This window comes from Martes martes (genome assembly GCF_963455335.1).
Source record: "Martes martes genome assembly, chromosome: 5".
NCBI classification, from domain to species: Eukaryota; Metazoa; Chordata; class Mammalia; order Carnivora; family Mustelidae; genus Martes; species Martes martes.
Window position 1 is genome coordinate 72,524,899 of NC_137892.1, and position 16,224 is coordinate 72,541,122.

Genomic DNA, 16,224 nt, shown 5'->3' on the forward strand with positions numbered 1-16,224 from the left:
AACAGGTTCTTTGTCAAAAATTAAAGAGACAAAAAAGAATATGCAGTTTTCAGCCAAGTGCCAAATCAAATATTCACTAGGCACAGCAAATAGTGTCATGTGTGGTGCCATTTTCATTGGAACTCACAAAACACAGACATTTCATGAAACTTATGAAATCCAGGTTTCACCTATTATCTTTAAAAAAAAAAAAAAAAAACTTCTATAAGTCTGCAATAATTTATGTAAGAGGCCTGAGGTTACAAACTAAAGAACTGGGCCAAGTTCAACTTTTGTATACACTTTGCTTGGAAAGAACATTAAAAAAAAAAACACTAAATGGGGCGCCTGGGTGGCTCAGTGGGTTAAGCCTCTGCCTTCGGCTCAGGTCATGATCTCAGGGTCCTGGTATCAAGCCCCGCATCGGGCTCTCTGCTAGGCAGGGAGCCTGCTTCCCCCTCTCTCTGCCTGCCTCTCCACCTACTTGTGACCTCTCTCTGCCAAATAAATAAAAATACTTAAAAAAAAAAAATACCACTAAATTAAGGCAGGATTTTCTTCAGGTTCAAAGTCCTTAACTACATTCCACAGTCTTGCCTATCTAGTCCCTGAATGATTTCAAGTTTGTGAACTGTGAATTCTGGATATTTTGAGCACATTTTATCAAAGTGAATCATTATGCAAGAGCTCATCTTTGAAATTCTCAAAAAATGGTCTTTAAGCTATTTGATAAATTGTTAAAGGAAGCTAAATTCATATGATACCCTCCACATCTTTTTTGGTTGAATTTAACATTTATCTTAAGGTAGAGAGGTTGTCAGGGAAAAATAAAATTATGGTACTTTCCTAGAGGGTAAATGCTGTCGGTATTTCATCAGATGCTCTCAGAGATTCATCTTTCTGTACACATTCTTGTGTACCTAACTTAACTTCCACATCTATGACTTAACAATAGAAATGAGAAATACTGCTGAGGCTACTATTAGCTAGTGCTAGAATCAGTCCTAAGGTTCTAAGTACACGAAAAAAGTAGCAATGGATTCAAAGTAGCAATGGATTCTAAATTCTTAGGCCTTGATTACTTTAAAAAAATATTTTATTTATTTATTTGACAGAAAAGAGACACAGCGAGAGAGGGAACACAAGCAGGGGGAGTGGGAGAGGGAGAAGCAGGCCTCCCACCAAGCAGGGAGCCCGAGGCGGGGCTCAATACTTGGACCCTGGGGCCATGACCCAAGCCAAAGGCAGATGCTTAACAACCGAGCCACCCAGACACCCCAGACACCCCGGCCCTGATCACTTCAAATGGAAGTGGAGAAGTAGGAAGGAGAAATGGATCTCTCCTTCTTTCAAAATCATAGCACTATTTGCAGTAAAACTCAATATTGAGTTTTCCAGGTCTGAATTACCCTTTCACTGCTTCTGTAAGAGGTAGAAAGCAATCGAGACAAATGAGAAAACTTTAAATCCGTCACATATGAAGACAAAGAAACTCTTTTTAATAAGTGTGATTCTTGGCTAAAATTAACTCAGGAAACAACAGACGTTGGCGAGGATGAGGAGAAAGGGTAATGCTCTTAAACTGTTGGTGGGAATGCAAACTTGGTGCAGCCACTCTGGAAAACAGTATGGCAGTTCCTCAAAAAGTTAAAAATAGAGTTACCCTATGACCCAGCAATAGTGCTACTAGGAATTTATTCAAAGGATACATACATAATGATTTGAAGGGGCACCTGCACCCCAATGTTTACAGCAGCAATGTCCACAATAGCCAAACTATGGAAAGAGCCCAGATACGGACAGATGACTGGATACAGAAGATATGGTATACACATAAAATGGAATATATTACTCAGCTATCAAAAAGAATGAAACCTTGCCATTTACAATGACGTGAATGGAACTAGACTGTATTATGCTAAGCAAAATAAGCTAGTCAGAGAAAGACAAATACTATATGATTTCAGTCATAAGTAGAATTTAAGAAACAAAACAGATGAACATAGGGGAAGGGAAGGAAAAATAAAATAAGATGAAAACAGGGAGGCAAACCATAAGAGATGATAAACTCTAGGAAACAAACTGAGGGTTGCTGGAGGGAAGATGAATGGGGGAAGAGGTAAATGGGTGATGGGCATTAAGGAGGGCACTTGACATAATGAGCATTGCCTGTTACACGCAACTGATAAATCAGTAAATTCTACCCTGGTAACTAATAATACAGTGTATGTTAACTAAATTGAATTTAAATAAAGAATTTTTAGAAGTATGATACCTGGATTAAAAAACTGCTCATAACAATCTCATGACTGAACTATACCTTATATTTTAAACTATGTCAGAAAAAAACCCTGTTTTCTGTTCAAGTGACTTTGTCTTACAATTACCTTACTCTTAACTCTTAATTAGCAACTTCTGGTAAATAAGACCTGAACAAAAAAAAATTAAATCCACCATCTATGACTGCCTAACAATATGACAACTCTTATTTGCAAAGCTTGGTGGCAATACTCAATAACTTCTCGATACCCACCAGGTGCTTAGGTTGAAAAGATGATTAAGGAAACAAAGAAGAAGTAATTACTGAAAAAGTGACCTCAGAAACTCCCTCTAAACCTGGTGATTTTTTATTTAAAGACTTTTGGAAGCATTCATGCACCTGATGATTATTTTCTAGAGAGCAGTCTCATTTGAGACAATAAAAAGGTTCTGAAAGTAGTTAAAAGTGTTTGGACAGACTGAAATCTAACTGGAAAAAAAATTATCACTTTATTTAAAACTTAATAGTTTGCTTTTAAGCAACCTCAGCTCATGCAGGCTACAAAGAATCCCTCCAAAGGGCATATACATGTTTATTGAGCCCTTACCATTATCAGGTACTGTGCCACAAGGCAAATGTGTCTCTGCCTTTCAGAAAGACTACAGTTCTTGCTGTTTCCCAGGGAGGTGGTTTGACCACTTAATGGAAGTAACTCCATGTAAACTCTGTAAGGGTAGGTCCACGTTTCTCCTTCCATACAGCTTTCTAACCAGCTCGTGTTAGGCATTTAAATTTGCTAAATAAGTACATTTTTACATAAAACCTTTATAATCATTTTGGGTATTTTTATGAGGTGATGTGTAAACCCAATTTAAAACATTTTGCTATTGGGAAACTCACAATAACTCCAGGAACCAATCAACTAGCAATCAGCATTAACCACCATTAACATTGAATCCTTGTACTAGATTAAATAAAGAATAACGAGCTCTTATCCACATTTGATACTTCCCTTCAAAATAAGTTATATCCTTAAAGACACATTATGGTCTTGGGCAAATTATACATTTTTACTTTTGTTTCAAAATTCCACATCAAATATTGTCAGTTATAGATTCTTAGAAACATTGGTACAATCTGGGCTAGTTTTCCAATTTGAACTATATTCATGCTATTTGAATAACATTTGCAATAGAACTGGTTTTATTATTATTTTTTAGTAATTACACTTTAGAAGGGAAAGGAAAAAAACACTATAAAATTACATTTTGGGACTTTACCAAAATCCAACCTTTCCCTGTAACTCATTGCAATATCTAATTCAACCACTGGAAAAGTAACAGAACAAAGGAACAGAACATTTTACCTCTAAACTCAGTAAAATAACAATTTATCACAATTTATTTAGAAGAAAAACAACTAAAAGTATAACCCAGAACGCTCTTGTATTAATACATGTCTAGGAACTCAAGTGATGGCCATTTATTTCTGAGAAACCACTGTATACAAATTACCACACAATTTTTTTATACTGTTAAGAATGAAGACACTATCTTAGTGAGGGGTCAAATAAAAAAAATAAATAAAAAATTTAAAACACTGTAAAAAATTCATTGATCGCACTATTTCAGATCCTACTCAGTTCATTCAGAATAGTCTTCTCTTTAACAATCAGTAAAATTCCTTACATACTAAAAATAACACCATATTTATGCACAAATAAATTCATTTTCCCAGTAAGAGCTAACCTTCCTTTAAGAAGACTTCCCACATATTCACAGTACATAATATCACAGAACACCCATATTTGGCCTAAGTGTCTCTGAAATGTAGCATTACAAGATGGAAGTTCATTGTGCCGGATGATATGATTGAGTTTTGCCCAAATGTCTTCCAGAGTCTGGTTGTTACAAATAGCATGCTCTATAGTCCATCTTGCTCTATAAAGTGAATGCAAATTCAATGCCTTTAAACTATCTCGCAATTTTTTAGACAAAGGAAAAATATTTTCAGTGCAATTACTGTTGGGAAGTGAAACACTCCAAAACCTCTTCTTGTGTTGTCTTCCCTTTTCTGATTGTTTATCTAAATTTCCAGAATAAATCTGTTCATTCAGTGAGTGTGACCGGATTAAGTGCTTCCTTTTTTTAAAATCAGGTTGAAATTCCAAAAGATCTACTGTGCAATCATAATTCTGTGATTTAACATCGTGTTCTGAAATGGTTAAGTATTGTTTCACATCTTCAGCTGCCTCTTCAGAAATCACAGGTGGTGATCTTTTAGGTTTGAGTGGAAGTTTGGACGCATCATGCGAAAACCAAGGAATAAATCTCGATAGTGGACGTGTAGGAAAGTCTTGAATTGCTTTCTCTGCAATTTTTGGCAGTTTTGTGGGATCACTCTCACATGGTCGATAATGTAATATTACTTCTGTAGACATTCTGCAGTAATCCAGTTACTCTTAATGAAGAAAACATTTCTTAGATGCGCTCCTCAGCGCTAGAATGTAATTTATAATTATAAGACTCTCTTTCCAAATCAGAAGGAAACAGGACCTAAAGTGGAAGTATTGCAAAGAGTAAGATATGGCAGGGATAGCCTACACACAAATAGGGAAAAAGAAAAAAATAAAACTAGTCTCAATATATTTTACCAAGTACTGTTGGTAAATTTGAATGTAATCCACAAAATCGGAAATGCTTTACCTCATCTGAGTAGATGCCCTACGAGATTACCTTCAGCCTAAAACTGCCAGGAGTCAACAAGTCTAACTTAACAGACAGAAAGGATTTGGAACATTGTCATTAATAAATTTGGTAAATAATTTTAAGACTATAGCAGGAACAAAAGGTAAATTAGTGAATCTCAGAACACTAGATTCATTTAAAGATAACAAAAATGTAATAATACTTAAAAATTTGAGACATCTAAGTTAAGGACAATGAAAATCATTGTGATTTTTAATGCCTTGAGAAAAATCACTTTATACTTTAAAATTATATGAATTCTACCAAATATATAGACAGAATACTTAATGATTTCTTTCTTTCACAGTAGTAACATGAAAATAGTTTAACTCTGATTTTAACCAGGCTAGGAACTGGGTTTGTGACTAAGTCTCCTTTGTCTAAATGGGGGACTTTCACAGTATCAAGACCTTAGTACCACGGCTCCTGAATTCCACTTCTGAAGAGGAAAACAAGACAGCTAGACCTTCCTTATTTTTTTTCCTCTTAGAACAAAGAATTCTTCAAGTTGTACCAAATGAAGCCATTGATAATAAGTTCTAGCATATAGTTTGTCTTCCTAACCAAGTTCAAAGCTGCATGAGCCATAATGCAGGCTCTTTCAAATCCTAATTACTGTAGGGGGGAAAAAAAAAGAAAAGAGAGAGAGGTTGTATCTCTTCTCTCCCAAATCATGAGAGAACTCTTTGAAGGGGTTCTCCCATTGCTAGAATGACCATGGATGGGGACTCCTGTCATGATGTCACAATACTCATTTGACCACTGATTCTAAAGAGTCAGAAATAATTAATCTCATAATGATTCTTTTCACCTACTGTAAATGTCCACTGACTAACAGTGGACAGATTTGACAACTTAAACTCATAAGTGACTGTGATCCTCAACATCCATAATTTTAATATGAATCTAAAGATAGAGAGCATATTCTTATAAGCATTAGTAATGCTTTTAATTTTTCTTTCCTCTTCCTTATACTTTCACATTGTAAGATATGGCACTGAGAATTCTTTCATTTCTTTTGAACTTAGTCAGTGTCATACCCTGAGGACTGATGAAATTCTGAGAGCTCCTTAACCTTTTATATAGACAAGAAAGTAAACTTAAATTACCACATAAATTGATAAACTTGGCATTCAACAATCAGTAAAATGAAAATCTGTGAAAAAATGTTTAATAAGTTATTTTATTTTTTATTTTTTAAAGTAATCCCTATACCCAATGTGAGGCTTGAACTCACCACCCTGAGATCAGGAGTCATATGCTCCCCCGACTGAGCCAGGCAGGTGCCCCAGAGCTTGTAAAAATTATTGATGAACAAGGGGAAACAATGGTATGGAGGAGCTTTAATGGAACAGACTATCAGTGAATTTCAAAACACTTATCCTTTTAGACTGCTAAAATACTCTCCCAGATTTTCTTCTATTTCAGAAAATAAGGAGTAATAGAAAACTAAAAATACCCAATGGTAATTAGCTTCCACATTACTGGAATACAACTGTGTTTAATAACTTCCAATTTGCATAAAATCGTACCTATCTGCTAACAGAACTGTTTCAAATTCCCATCAAAGTAACTAATGAGAGAATGTTCTCTGAAAATGCTGTTTTCTTCATTGAGAAACAATGAGTCTTGGAAAGATGGAGGAAGGCCTTGTGTTGAAATACTGCCTCCAGTCACTTACTAGCTTTGTGATCCTGAGAAAGTTTCTAAAATTTCTGATAGATAGTAAAATCCACTCTACATGCTTGATTTAAGATTAAGAAAAAACATGACAGTTTCCTTTCCTTTTTCTCCAGAAGAATCCATTTTAGTCTAGCTCATTTACTCAGGCTAAGCTTCCAGGTCCTATTGCTGTATTACTTAATGTTGTTGTTTTTTAGTTCTATGATCAGAGACAACCCTATTAAACTCAGCTATCAGTATTTGATTTTATGTTACATATGGGACTGGTAAGCTTCTGGAATGTTTGATGCCAACATCATAACGGGGGACGGGATAAGGGTCCCTCAGAATGGATGCCACAAGGAAGGTAAATGCAATTTAACTAAATTCAAACGTCTTATTGAGCCTTTTCTCAGCTCAGTCCAAGAAGTTACTGGTAACCACACAGTAGAGCATCCAAGAAAGAAGCAGCGCATTTGTTTAAGTAGAAAACAGATGAAGTAAAGCTTAAAGCATTTTAAATAAAAGGTTTTCAGAAAATAGTAAGAATTCCAGAAAAACTCTGCCCTGTTCGTTTCCCCTAACTAATCGTACAATTCAGTCATCAATTCCAAGTTTGCTGTGCGCACAAAACGAAAGTTGACATTAATTTTCCCGTATCCACAACACTTTGAAGTAAACTTAAGTTTTAACAAATCTAAATTATACGTTGTTGTACTATGTATTTCTAAATCCTTGACACTGCTTACTGCAATACTAGACTAACTTTACAGATGAAGCTGAAGCCTATTAACTTTATCAGTGCCACATGAAGACACAATAGACAAGGAAAATCACTGTAGACGGCGATTGTAAACCATCTTGGTTCACCAGGCTCTCCCCGGAGCTCGCGGCTAAAGCCAGTCTGTTAACTGCAGCATATCACACAATGAGTGATTTACCGGGTATCTATTACATTCTAGAGAGAGACTGTCAAACCTAAAAAGCAAAGAGAAGAAATTGCTTCCTTCCACTCGGCGCCAAAGGACAGAACAGGAGGGAAGCACTAACTGTTTAAGAAAAACGAGGCCTACATCCCAGGGACCAGATCTATGGGACAAAGCCTTCGAGAATTAAGAGAGAAGAGGAGAAAACAGACTAAAGGGAGTCAGGTTCCTAAAAGTTTACCTTTCAGGGCCAGCAGGTGCTCCTGTTTGGGGGGATTCACTTCCATTTTGACCGGCACTTTCGACCCACTGCCTACGGCAACTGAAGAGGTTCAGTGCAGCCCGGAAGAAAACAGAACAGCGAACGTTCGGGAAGATCAAATCACTCTTAACAGGCTCTCTTCCCCGGTGATACCTTAAATTCTCTTTTTACCACGTCCTTCACGGATTCAATGGCCTCTTTTTACCAAAGCCATCTCTTGCCTTTTAGAGGCCTATACATAACATACTTCCCTATTTTCAAGCCACAATTACGCATCGAGACTTCAAGAAATCTTTCCTCGGGACAATACGTAGAGCGTCCCAAATACGTACATTGCGGAGTGAAAGAGACGAATTTTGCATGCTGGGATTTGTAGTTTAAACAAAACAGCATTGCATGCAGGGAGATGTAGTCCCCCTTGACTCCCACGTCTATTCTGCAATAGGGCAGAGTTCGTTACTGAAGCAGGAGTTTCACCCCGAAAATTTACTTCTAGCTTTAGCCTTCTTTTTCCCTTTACTTTTATTCCTTCCATCAGTTGCAGACTCCTGGATAATAACGATACAAATAGCAAAGCGTTCGTATATACAAGGATGTGCTGACAAACAGACTGGCAGGAGGAGGAGTCCGGAGGTCAAGCCGGCGGCGCTCCGCGTCTTACTGCGCCTGTGCGCCGGCGGCGAACGCTGAGGCCTCTGGGTAGGTGGCTGGACCCCGCCCCTCACTTGAAGGCCGTGACGGCTGCTTCTGCGGCGCCGCTCCTCGTAGGATGGCTACCCTCATTGTAAACAAGCCTGGAGCGGGACTAGACAGTGGCCGTCAGGGCAGCCGGGGGACGGCCGTGGTGAAGGTGAGGGACCTTGCGTTCTCTGTTCTCCACCATCGGCCTCCCTTCGGTTCATCCCTTAGGTCTGGCGGCCGCGCTCCGGCGGTCTTCTTTGGGCCTTTGCGCGCCTCTCGGCTTTACATGCCTTGCCATGCCCTCCGCGATTTTTATCTCTGCGGGATTGAAGTTGCTTGGTTTTCTGCTCATACCAGTCCTCTACGTGGCCGATGGGGACATTTGTGAAAAGGAGCTTATGGGCCTGTGAGACTGACTTCTGCCGGTCTTTGCTTAGGTCCTCTCCTTTTTGTTAAGCTCAACAGGCGTTAGTTTATTTTTATTAAATTGAGCCATTGTTATTGCCAGGTACTGTGTTAAGTATTTTAGCTCGTTAGTATCTGCTTATAAGGTATATGATAATTATTGTTTGACAGGTGAAGAAACACAGGTTTACGTTAACACAGTGTGTCATGGATCCAGGGTTGAATGCCTTTAAAATCTGATTTTCATTACTGCACTACTTCTGTAACCAGACATACAGTAATGGTTGGTCTGCCCCCTCTTCTCTTATTAGTATAGTCTCAACACTTTTTTTGAGAAGTGTTCCTGCAGCAGCATGGCTGAACATTAACGTTAGGATATACGAATTGCCCTGTGCTTCAGGTTTGAAATTCCACCATGCTTAAGTGCTTCAAAATGCATTAACAAATCAATTGAAATATGTGGGATTCACATTTCCCTTCCACTATATACGTATGGAAAGATCAGCAAGGGAGAACTGATCTCATCGGTTTGTAGAATAACTTTCAGGATTGTTGTAATCTGAATTATTGGTAATTCTCATTATGGGCTACATATTTAGAATAACTTAAGACTTAAAAAAAAAACTACACTCCTTCTCCCCAAGTTCTGATTAACTTGACATCAGTATATTTTTTAAACATTCCTAGAAGTGATTTTAATCTGCAACCAAGGTTGAGAACCACTCTATCAGATAATATCTGAAGTTAATTTGAGATCTTGGGTAATAGGCATCTATGATTTTTTCACCTAATACTGGTTTATATGACAACAAATGCTACATTTCTATTCACAGGTATGTTGCCAATTATTGATGGCTTTTGATTCATCTGGCCTTTGTATATTGAAGTTATTCTGAAGGTACACAGCATATCTGAGATACAGAGTAACGCTGTTATTAGCCATGTTACATGGTCGAGGTTTTATGTATTAAATTGTGCTTTAAGGAGAGAATACCTGAAGATTATTTTGTGAATTAGCTTGAATCAAGAAGTTGTAATTAGAATGCTTATTGTTGCTATATCTACTTTTGTTAACCCTAGTTGCCTTAAAATCTTAAAAAATATACGAAGGCCTCAAATGACTCAAATTTGTTACAGCACAGAGTTTGATGTGTTACAGGTTCACTTTGTTTTTATCTTCACATGTAAAATGTGCCCGAGCTGTGCGGTAGGGTAGTCCTCCTTGGTAAGATGCTTATGCTGTGATTTGTAACTCATTCTCATTCTCATAGATGAAAGCAGAAGTTACTCATTGGAAGGTAAGAGTTGAAGTATATATTGCTAAAAGGTAAAATAATGAATACGTTGATAATGACAGAGTTTTTCATTAGAAAACTCAAAGATAAAAATCTGACATTATGAAATTATTTACATTCAAAAAAGAGTCAGGAAGGGAGGCCTGGGTGGCTTAGTCAGTTAAGTGTCTGCCTTTGGCTCAGGTCATGATCCCAGGGTCCTAGAATCGAGCCCCACATGGGGCTCGCTCCTTGCTCAGCAGGGAGCCTCTTCCCTCTGCCTGCCATTCCCCCTACTTGTGCGTGCTCTCTCTCTGACAAATAAAATCTTTTTTTAAAAAGAATCAGGAAAAAAAAAGAATCACGATGGTTTCTTTTGAGGACTGAGTCTTTTTAGTCCATTTAAAATATGGTATGATTAGGGTGCCTGTCTGGCTCCATTGGAGGAGTGTGCTACTCTTGATTTCAGGGTTGTGAGTTTGAGTCCCATGATGGGGCTAGAGATTACTAAAAAAATAAATAAAAAACTTAAATAAAATATGGTCTGATTAATTAAAATTTGTTTTACATGTAATCAGTTTGAAGTTCTCTTTGACATATTTGTGAAGTTGATAAGATTAAGAGCTTTTTTCTTATTGTGCTGTTAGCCACAGTTTGTGTTCATAAATACTGAAGAAAGAATTTCTTATTTTATTGTTTCCTGAGTTGATATGAAATAGTCTAGTAAGTTTATTTTTGGTTCCTTGTTTAGTTTATGCATCTGTGGTATGTTATTAGTGCTTTTTGAAAAAGCACTGTAGTAGCAACTTAAGTTCTTTTATCTTCTGTAATTATGGGTTCAGAGGTAAAAGATCTGAATGGACTGAAATTTTATTTGTTTTGAGTTTATGGTCATAAACAAGTTTATTACGGTGTTAGAAAAATGAAACATAAAAAATGTTGCATTTAATTTATATCTAATTCTGTTATATCTTCTCTGTATTTGAATGAATTTGATATTTAAGTGACAATATTTAAATGAAACTTCTGTCCTGCTCTTTTTTTAAAATGTAGGATACATTTAAGTGTTTGTGTATAATACAATTTATGTGTAACTTTTCCCATCTGTTTTCCTTCCTCATAGGGAGCCACTATTCCAGTGTAATCAGTTTCCTGTGTCTCTTGCTAGAAAGATAGTATGCCTGTATAAAAATATAGATATAAATGTATGTATGCTCTTTCCCCAGTTCTATGCAAAAGCTAACTAAATATTCTATATATTTTTCACTTTGCTTTATTCATATGAAGTCATTCTACGTGTGTACGTAGGAAACTTCCTTTTTCTCAACAAACTTCATGGTTTTGCAGTATATGAATATACTATAATTTATTTCACAGTTGTGTTACTATCTATTTATTTTGTTTCCAGTCATTTGCAAATGCAAATGGTGCTGTAAGGAATAACACAGAGATCTTGTCACACGTGTGATATATTTGTCAAATAAATTCCTGGAAATAGAATTACTAAGCTCTATAAAGTTTTGATAGGTATTTATTTTCAAATTGCCTTTCATAAAGCCTATTTTAGTTATTAAACATTTCACAGCAGTCAGCAAGTATATCTTTTTTCCCACATCTTCACCAACACAAAGGATTATACAAAGGGTTATCAACCTGTTTGCTCTAATCTGAAAAAAATGTATTGGTTTAAGTGCATTTTAAAGTGTTTTGAGAGAGATTGAACATCTTTTTATGTATTTAAAGAGCTGTTTTTATGTCTTTTCTTGTGAGCTATGTGTTACATTTAAGCCTCTTTTGAACCATACTGGGATGCAAGCCAATTATGCATTATCAATGTACAATGAAAGATGTTTGTATTTAATACACTGAGTCCAAATTAATTACAGAGTTAATATTAAATTTTTAATGGATTAAGTCTGATTTCCACTGTGGATTTTCTGTTTTTTATCTTGCATTGTGTATTTGTTGGGGGATGGTAGTTGGGCTGAACTGTTACTAATTTTTTTTTTTTTTAAAGATTTATTTATTTATTTGACAGACAGAGATCACAAGTAGGCAGAGAGGCAGGCAGAGAGAGAGAGAGGAGGAAGCAGGCTCCCCGCTGAGCAGAGAGCCTGATGCGGGGCTCGATCCCAGGACCCTGGGATCATGACCTGAGCCGAAGGCAGAGGCTTTAACCCACTGAGCCACCCAGGCGCCCCAACTGTTACTAATTTTTAATCTTGCCAGACTTTATTTATATAAACACCCTAGTACTGCGTTTTTAGGAATACCCTGTTCCTGAGGACTTTTTGGTCTAAGAGGGAAAGACAGGCTGGAAGCCAATAATGGAATTAATGTGTTTAGGGTGTCAAGATAAACATTTACCGTGGTGCATGATGGCCCAGGGGGTAGTGTGGTCATTTCAGTTGGAATGAGCTGTGGGTAGACTGAGAGATACAGTTGTTTAGAAATTTGTTTGTTTATTAATGTTAAAAAAAAAAAAAAAGGAACCACTAGGAAAATGTCTGTTTAGCTATTTCCTCAGCATTAGCGTAAACAAAAGGCCAAAACCAGTTTTCAAGTTTTGGGAACTACAAGTTGTTAGATACAGTTTGAGCATGGAGTCTGAAGTGGGTGGCAGGGAAGCAGTGGGACAGAGGCCAGATTGTAGCAGGTCATAGATGGCCGACATAGTAGTTAGTGATATAATTGAACAGTTCAGTGTGGGTGTTTTTAAAAAATAAATTAAAATTGTGTAACACTTTGACTGTATTGGGAGATAAAGGTACCAACAGTGCTTCATTGATAAAAATATAGTTTGTTAACTAATTATAAAACAATCTCATGGGCTTTGGAGTGAGAGTATGCTGATTCTTGTCACTTCTTTTGACTAACTCCATGGCCTTGGGCAAGATATGTGCCTGTAATTGGAATGATATAGACAAAATATTTTCTAATCCAGGGGCATATTTATTAATTGAGAACAATGAATTGAAATTTAAGTCTTAGCTGACTGCTTTCTTGAGTTTACATTATGTAGTATACATGGATACTAGAAAATACTTCAATATTACTTGCAGTCTGTTCTGAACAAGTTCTTGATCATTTACAAGGGGTAATTATCACCCTAGTACATATTTCAAATGATTTCTGTTCAAATTAATCATGGTCTTTTGGAGGCAAGGTAATTGCAGAGAAATTGTTTAAGAACCCAACTTTGGCAGAATGATATATTACACAGATTCAGATATAATGAATCAAGACATAATTTTCAAAAGATAAAGGTGATGTTAATTTACAACATTATCTTGGTCCCTAACAGTTGACATTTCAAGGAGATTTCACTATGATATAATTTTTATGTGGTCTGTCAGATGAAATGATAAAAGGTGATTTAAAATTTTACAATCTAGACTTTTTTCATGGAGGAATAATTTAATGAGATTGATTTAATATATTAGATTGAGGGTTTTTTAGCCAAAAGTATGTGTGCTTTTAAAATCATTTAAAAAGCACATGTTTCCTTTCCAAATATTAGGTGCTGGAGTGTGGAGTTTGTGAAGATGTCTTTTCTTTGCAAGGAGACAAAGTTCCTCGCCTTCTGCTTTGTGGCCACACAGTCTGTCATGACTGTCTTACCCGCCTCCCTCTTCATGGAAGAGCAATCCGTTGCCCTTTTGATCGACAAGTAACAGATCTAGGTAGGAAAATATATTGTATATATTTAAGATTTAAAATTGTTTGGTTTATTTGTATGAAAAGGAGTCTGTATAGTCATTGCTGCAGGTTCTAGGTTAGATGAGAGATGGGGGAAAATATTATCTTTAGCTGTTTGAGTTCCATTTTACAGAGAGGAGGAGTTATTTTAGATTAAGCGTATGTTTCATGCAGTGGTTTTCAAACATGAATCATAGCTTATTTGTAGTTATGAAATCAGTTTAATTGACTCTCAGTAGGTGTTTTCAAGAAGAAAGAGAATGAAAAATGTGGGTGTTTTGCTAACTGTGAGAATGAATACTTGTGTGTGAAACTTTTGTTTCAGCTGTAAATATACACATATTTTTTTTTTAAGATTTTATTTATTTATTTGACAGACAGAGATCACAAGTAGGCAGAGAGGCAGGCAGAGAGAGGGTGAAGCAGGCTCCCCGCCGAGCAGAGAGCCCGATGCGATGCGGGGCTTGATCCCAGGACCCTGAGATCATGACCTGAGCAGAAGGCAGAGGCTTTAACCCACTGAGCCACCCAGGCGCCCCTATACACATATTTTTAAAAACTTATTTATGTATAAGTAAATGTACATTATCCTGTGTTGTAATGGAAAATATATGTCTTACTGTAGGTTAATCTAAAAAATATTGTAAAGCACTTGTTTTAGTATATGTAGTAAAAGTCATTGGTAAAATAGGATTTATAAAGTTAAGTGATAGAAAACTAGAAGTCCTTTAAGTATCTTTCTACTATAGTGCTGAGGAGTTCCTGTTTTTTTTAATTAATTTTTAAATTTTTTTATAAACATATAATGTATTTTTATCCCCAGGGGTACAGGTCTGTGAATCGCCAGGTTTACACATTTCACAGCACTCACCATAGCACATACCCTCCCCAATGTCCATAACCCTACCACCCTCTCCCTCCCCCTCCCCCCAGCAACCCTCAGCCTGTTTCGTGAGATTGAGTCTTTTATGGTTTGTCTCCCTCCTGATCCCATCTTCTTTCATTTTTTCTTTTCCTATCCCCCAAAGACCCACGTTGCATCTCCACTTCCTCATATCAGGGAAATCATATGATAGTTGTCTTTCTCCAATTGACTTATTTTGCTAAGCGTAATACCCTCTAGTTTCATCCACGTCGTCGCAAATGGCAAGATTTCATTTCTTTTGATGGCTGCATAGTTTTCCATTGTGTATCTATATCACATCTTCTTTATCCATTCATCTGTTAATGGACATCTAGGTTCTTTCCATAGTTTGACTATTGTGGGAGTTTCTGTTTTTTAAAGAGAATTTTAACCAGGCAATAGTTTAAGCATAAAAAGATAATGGGGAAAATTTGAATTTTGAAAATTTAGACATTAATGATTAAAATACATGACAAGTTACTATTGAGGTATGAGGTAAAATGATTAATATTCCATTTTGTTAGATTTAGTTTTTATTTTTATATTCTAGGAGATTCAGGTGTCTGGGGATTGAAAAAAAATTTTGCTTTATTGGAGCTTTTGGAACGACTGCAGAATGGACATATTGGTCAGTATGGAGCTGCAGAAGAAGCCATTGGGATATCTGGAGAGGTATTGATAGAACTTGGTGAAATATTTATTATGAGCTTGAATTTTTTCTTTTAATTTAAAATATTTGCCATCTAAAGCACGATCTTACCTCACTTGCTCCAGCAGGTAGGTTTCCAGAAACACAACTTTTCATTACATTATAGTTTTTTAGGCAACAATATTCCCAGCGGAACAGTGGTAAAAATTAAAACTTGAATTCTCTGAAAATACCATATCTAAAGTATGTTTTATATATATACTTATTTCCTTATTGTAATTCACTTCTACCCAAGGATAAAGTTGTTAAAGAGTAAGAAGCTTACAGAAGAGTAAGAAGAAGGTATAAGCTACATATTAAACCAGAGGGTGCAAAAGTGAATCAATAAATAGTACAGCACAAAGAAAGAGGAAGTCCTTGAAAGAGGCCAGTTAGTGTAGAGGCCAAATGCCTTAAAAATAGCAATAGCTCCTGAGGGAATTACTGCTACTAAATATCTTCATAAAAGGTTTAAATTATGTGTAAGTATACTCTCTTTATCCAATAGGCTGATCGTCCAGTAAATACAAGAATGAAGCTCATTAACACAGGTTAAAATACATTTTAATTTTTTATTTTTTCAATTATGTAGGTTCCATGCCTAATATGGGGCTTGAACTCATGATCCCGAGATCCAGAGTTGCATGCTGAATGGACTGAGCCAGCCAGGCGCCCCTTAAAATGCATTTTTAATGCTTGAAGAATTGTCCACATAGCTCGTATTACTGTACTAGATG

The 16,224-nt window shown here is 36.5% G+C and overlaps 3 protein-coding genes across 6 annotated transcripts in view; 1 reads left to right on the forward strand and 2 right to left on the reverse strand.

Moving 5' to 3' along the window:
* The window catches only part of TRAPPC13 (trafficking protein particle complex subunit 13), a 42,078-nt gene extending 33,900 nt beyond the window's left edge, over positions 1-8,178 (reverse strand). For 2 of the 4 annotated variants that reach the window (XM_080804239.1, XM_080804238.1), the window contains exon 1: positions 7,816-8,178. In XM_080804239.1, coding sequence (XP_080660365.1) covers positions 7,816-7,861 — 46 coding nt within the window. In that variant the 5' untranslated portion in view covers positions 7,862-8,178. The remainder of the gene's footprint in view (positions 1-7,815) is intronic. The other 2 variants (XM_080804237.1, XM_080804240.1) reach the window with 2 other exon arrangements.
* Positions 3,810-4,679, reverse strand: SHLD3 (shieldin complex subunit 3; the record flags this gene model as incomplete). The annotated part of the gene is made up of 1 exon (XM_080804242.1): positions 3,810-4,679. The coding sequence occupies one exon, from the start codon at positions 4,677-4,679 to the stop codon at positions 3,924-3,926; it is 756 nt and encodes a 251-aa protein (XP_080660368.1). The 3' UTR covers positions 3,810-3,923.
* Positions 8,179-8,562: 384 nt separating the features above from the next.
* TRIM23 (tripartite motif containing 23) overlaps positions 8,563-16,224 on the forward strand; it is a 32,388-nt gene continuing 24,726 nt past the window's right edge. Inside the window, exons 1-3 of the mRNA XM_080804243.1 lie at positions 8,563-8,686; positions 13,717-13,879; positions 15,350-15,471. Coding sequence (XP_080660369.1) covers positions 8,606-8,686; positions 13,717-13,879; positions 15,350-15,471 — 366 coding nt within the window. The 5' untranslated portion in view covers positions 8,563-8,605. The remainder of the gene's footprint in view (positions 8,687-13,716; positions 13,880-15,349; positions 15,472-16,224) is intronic.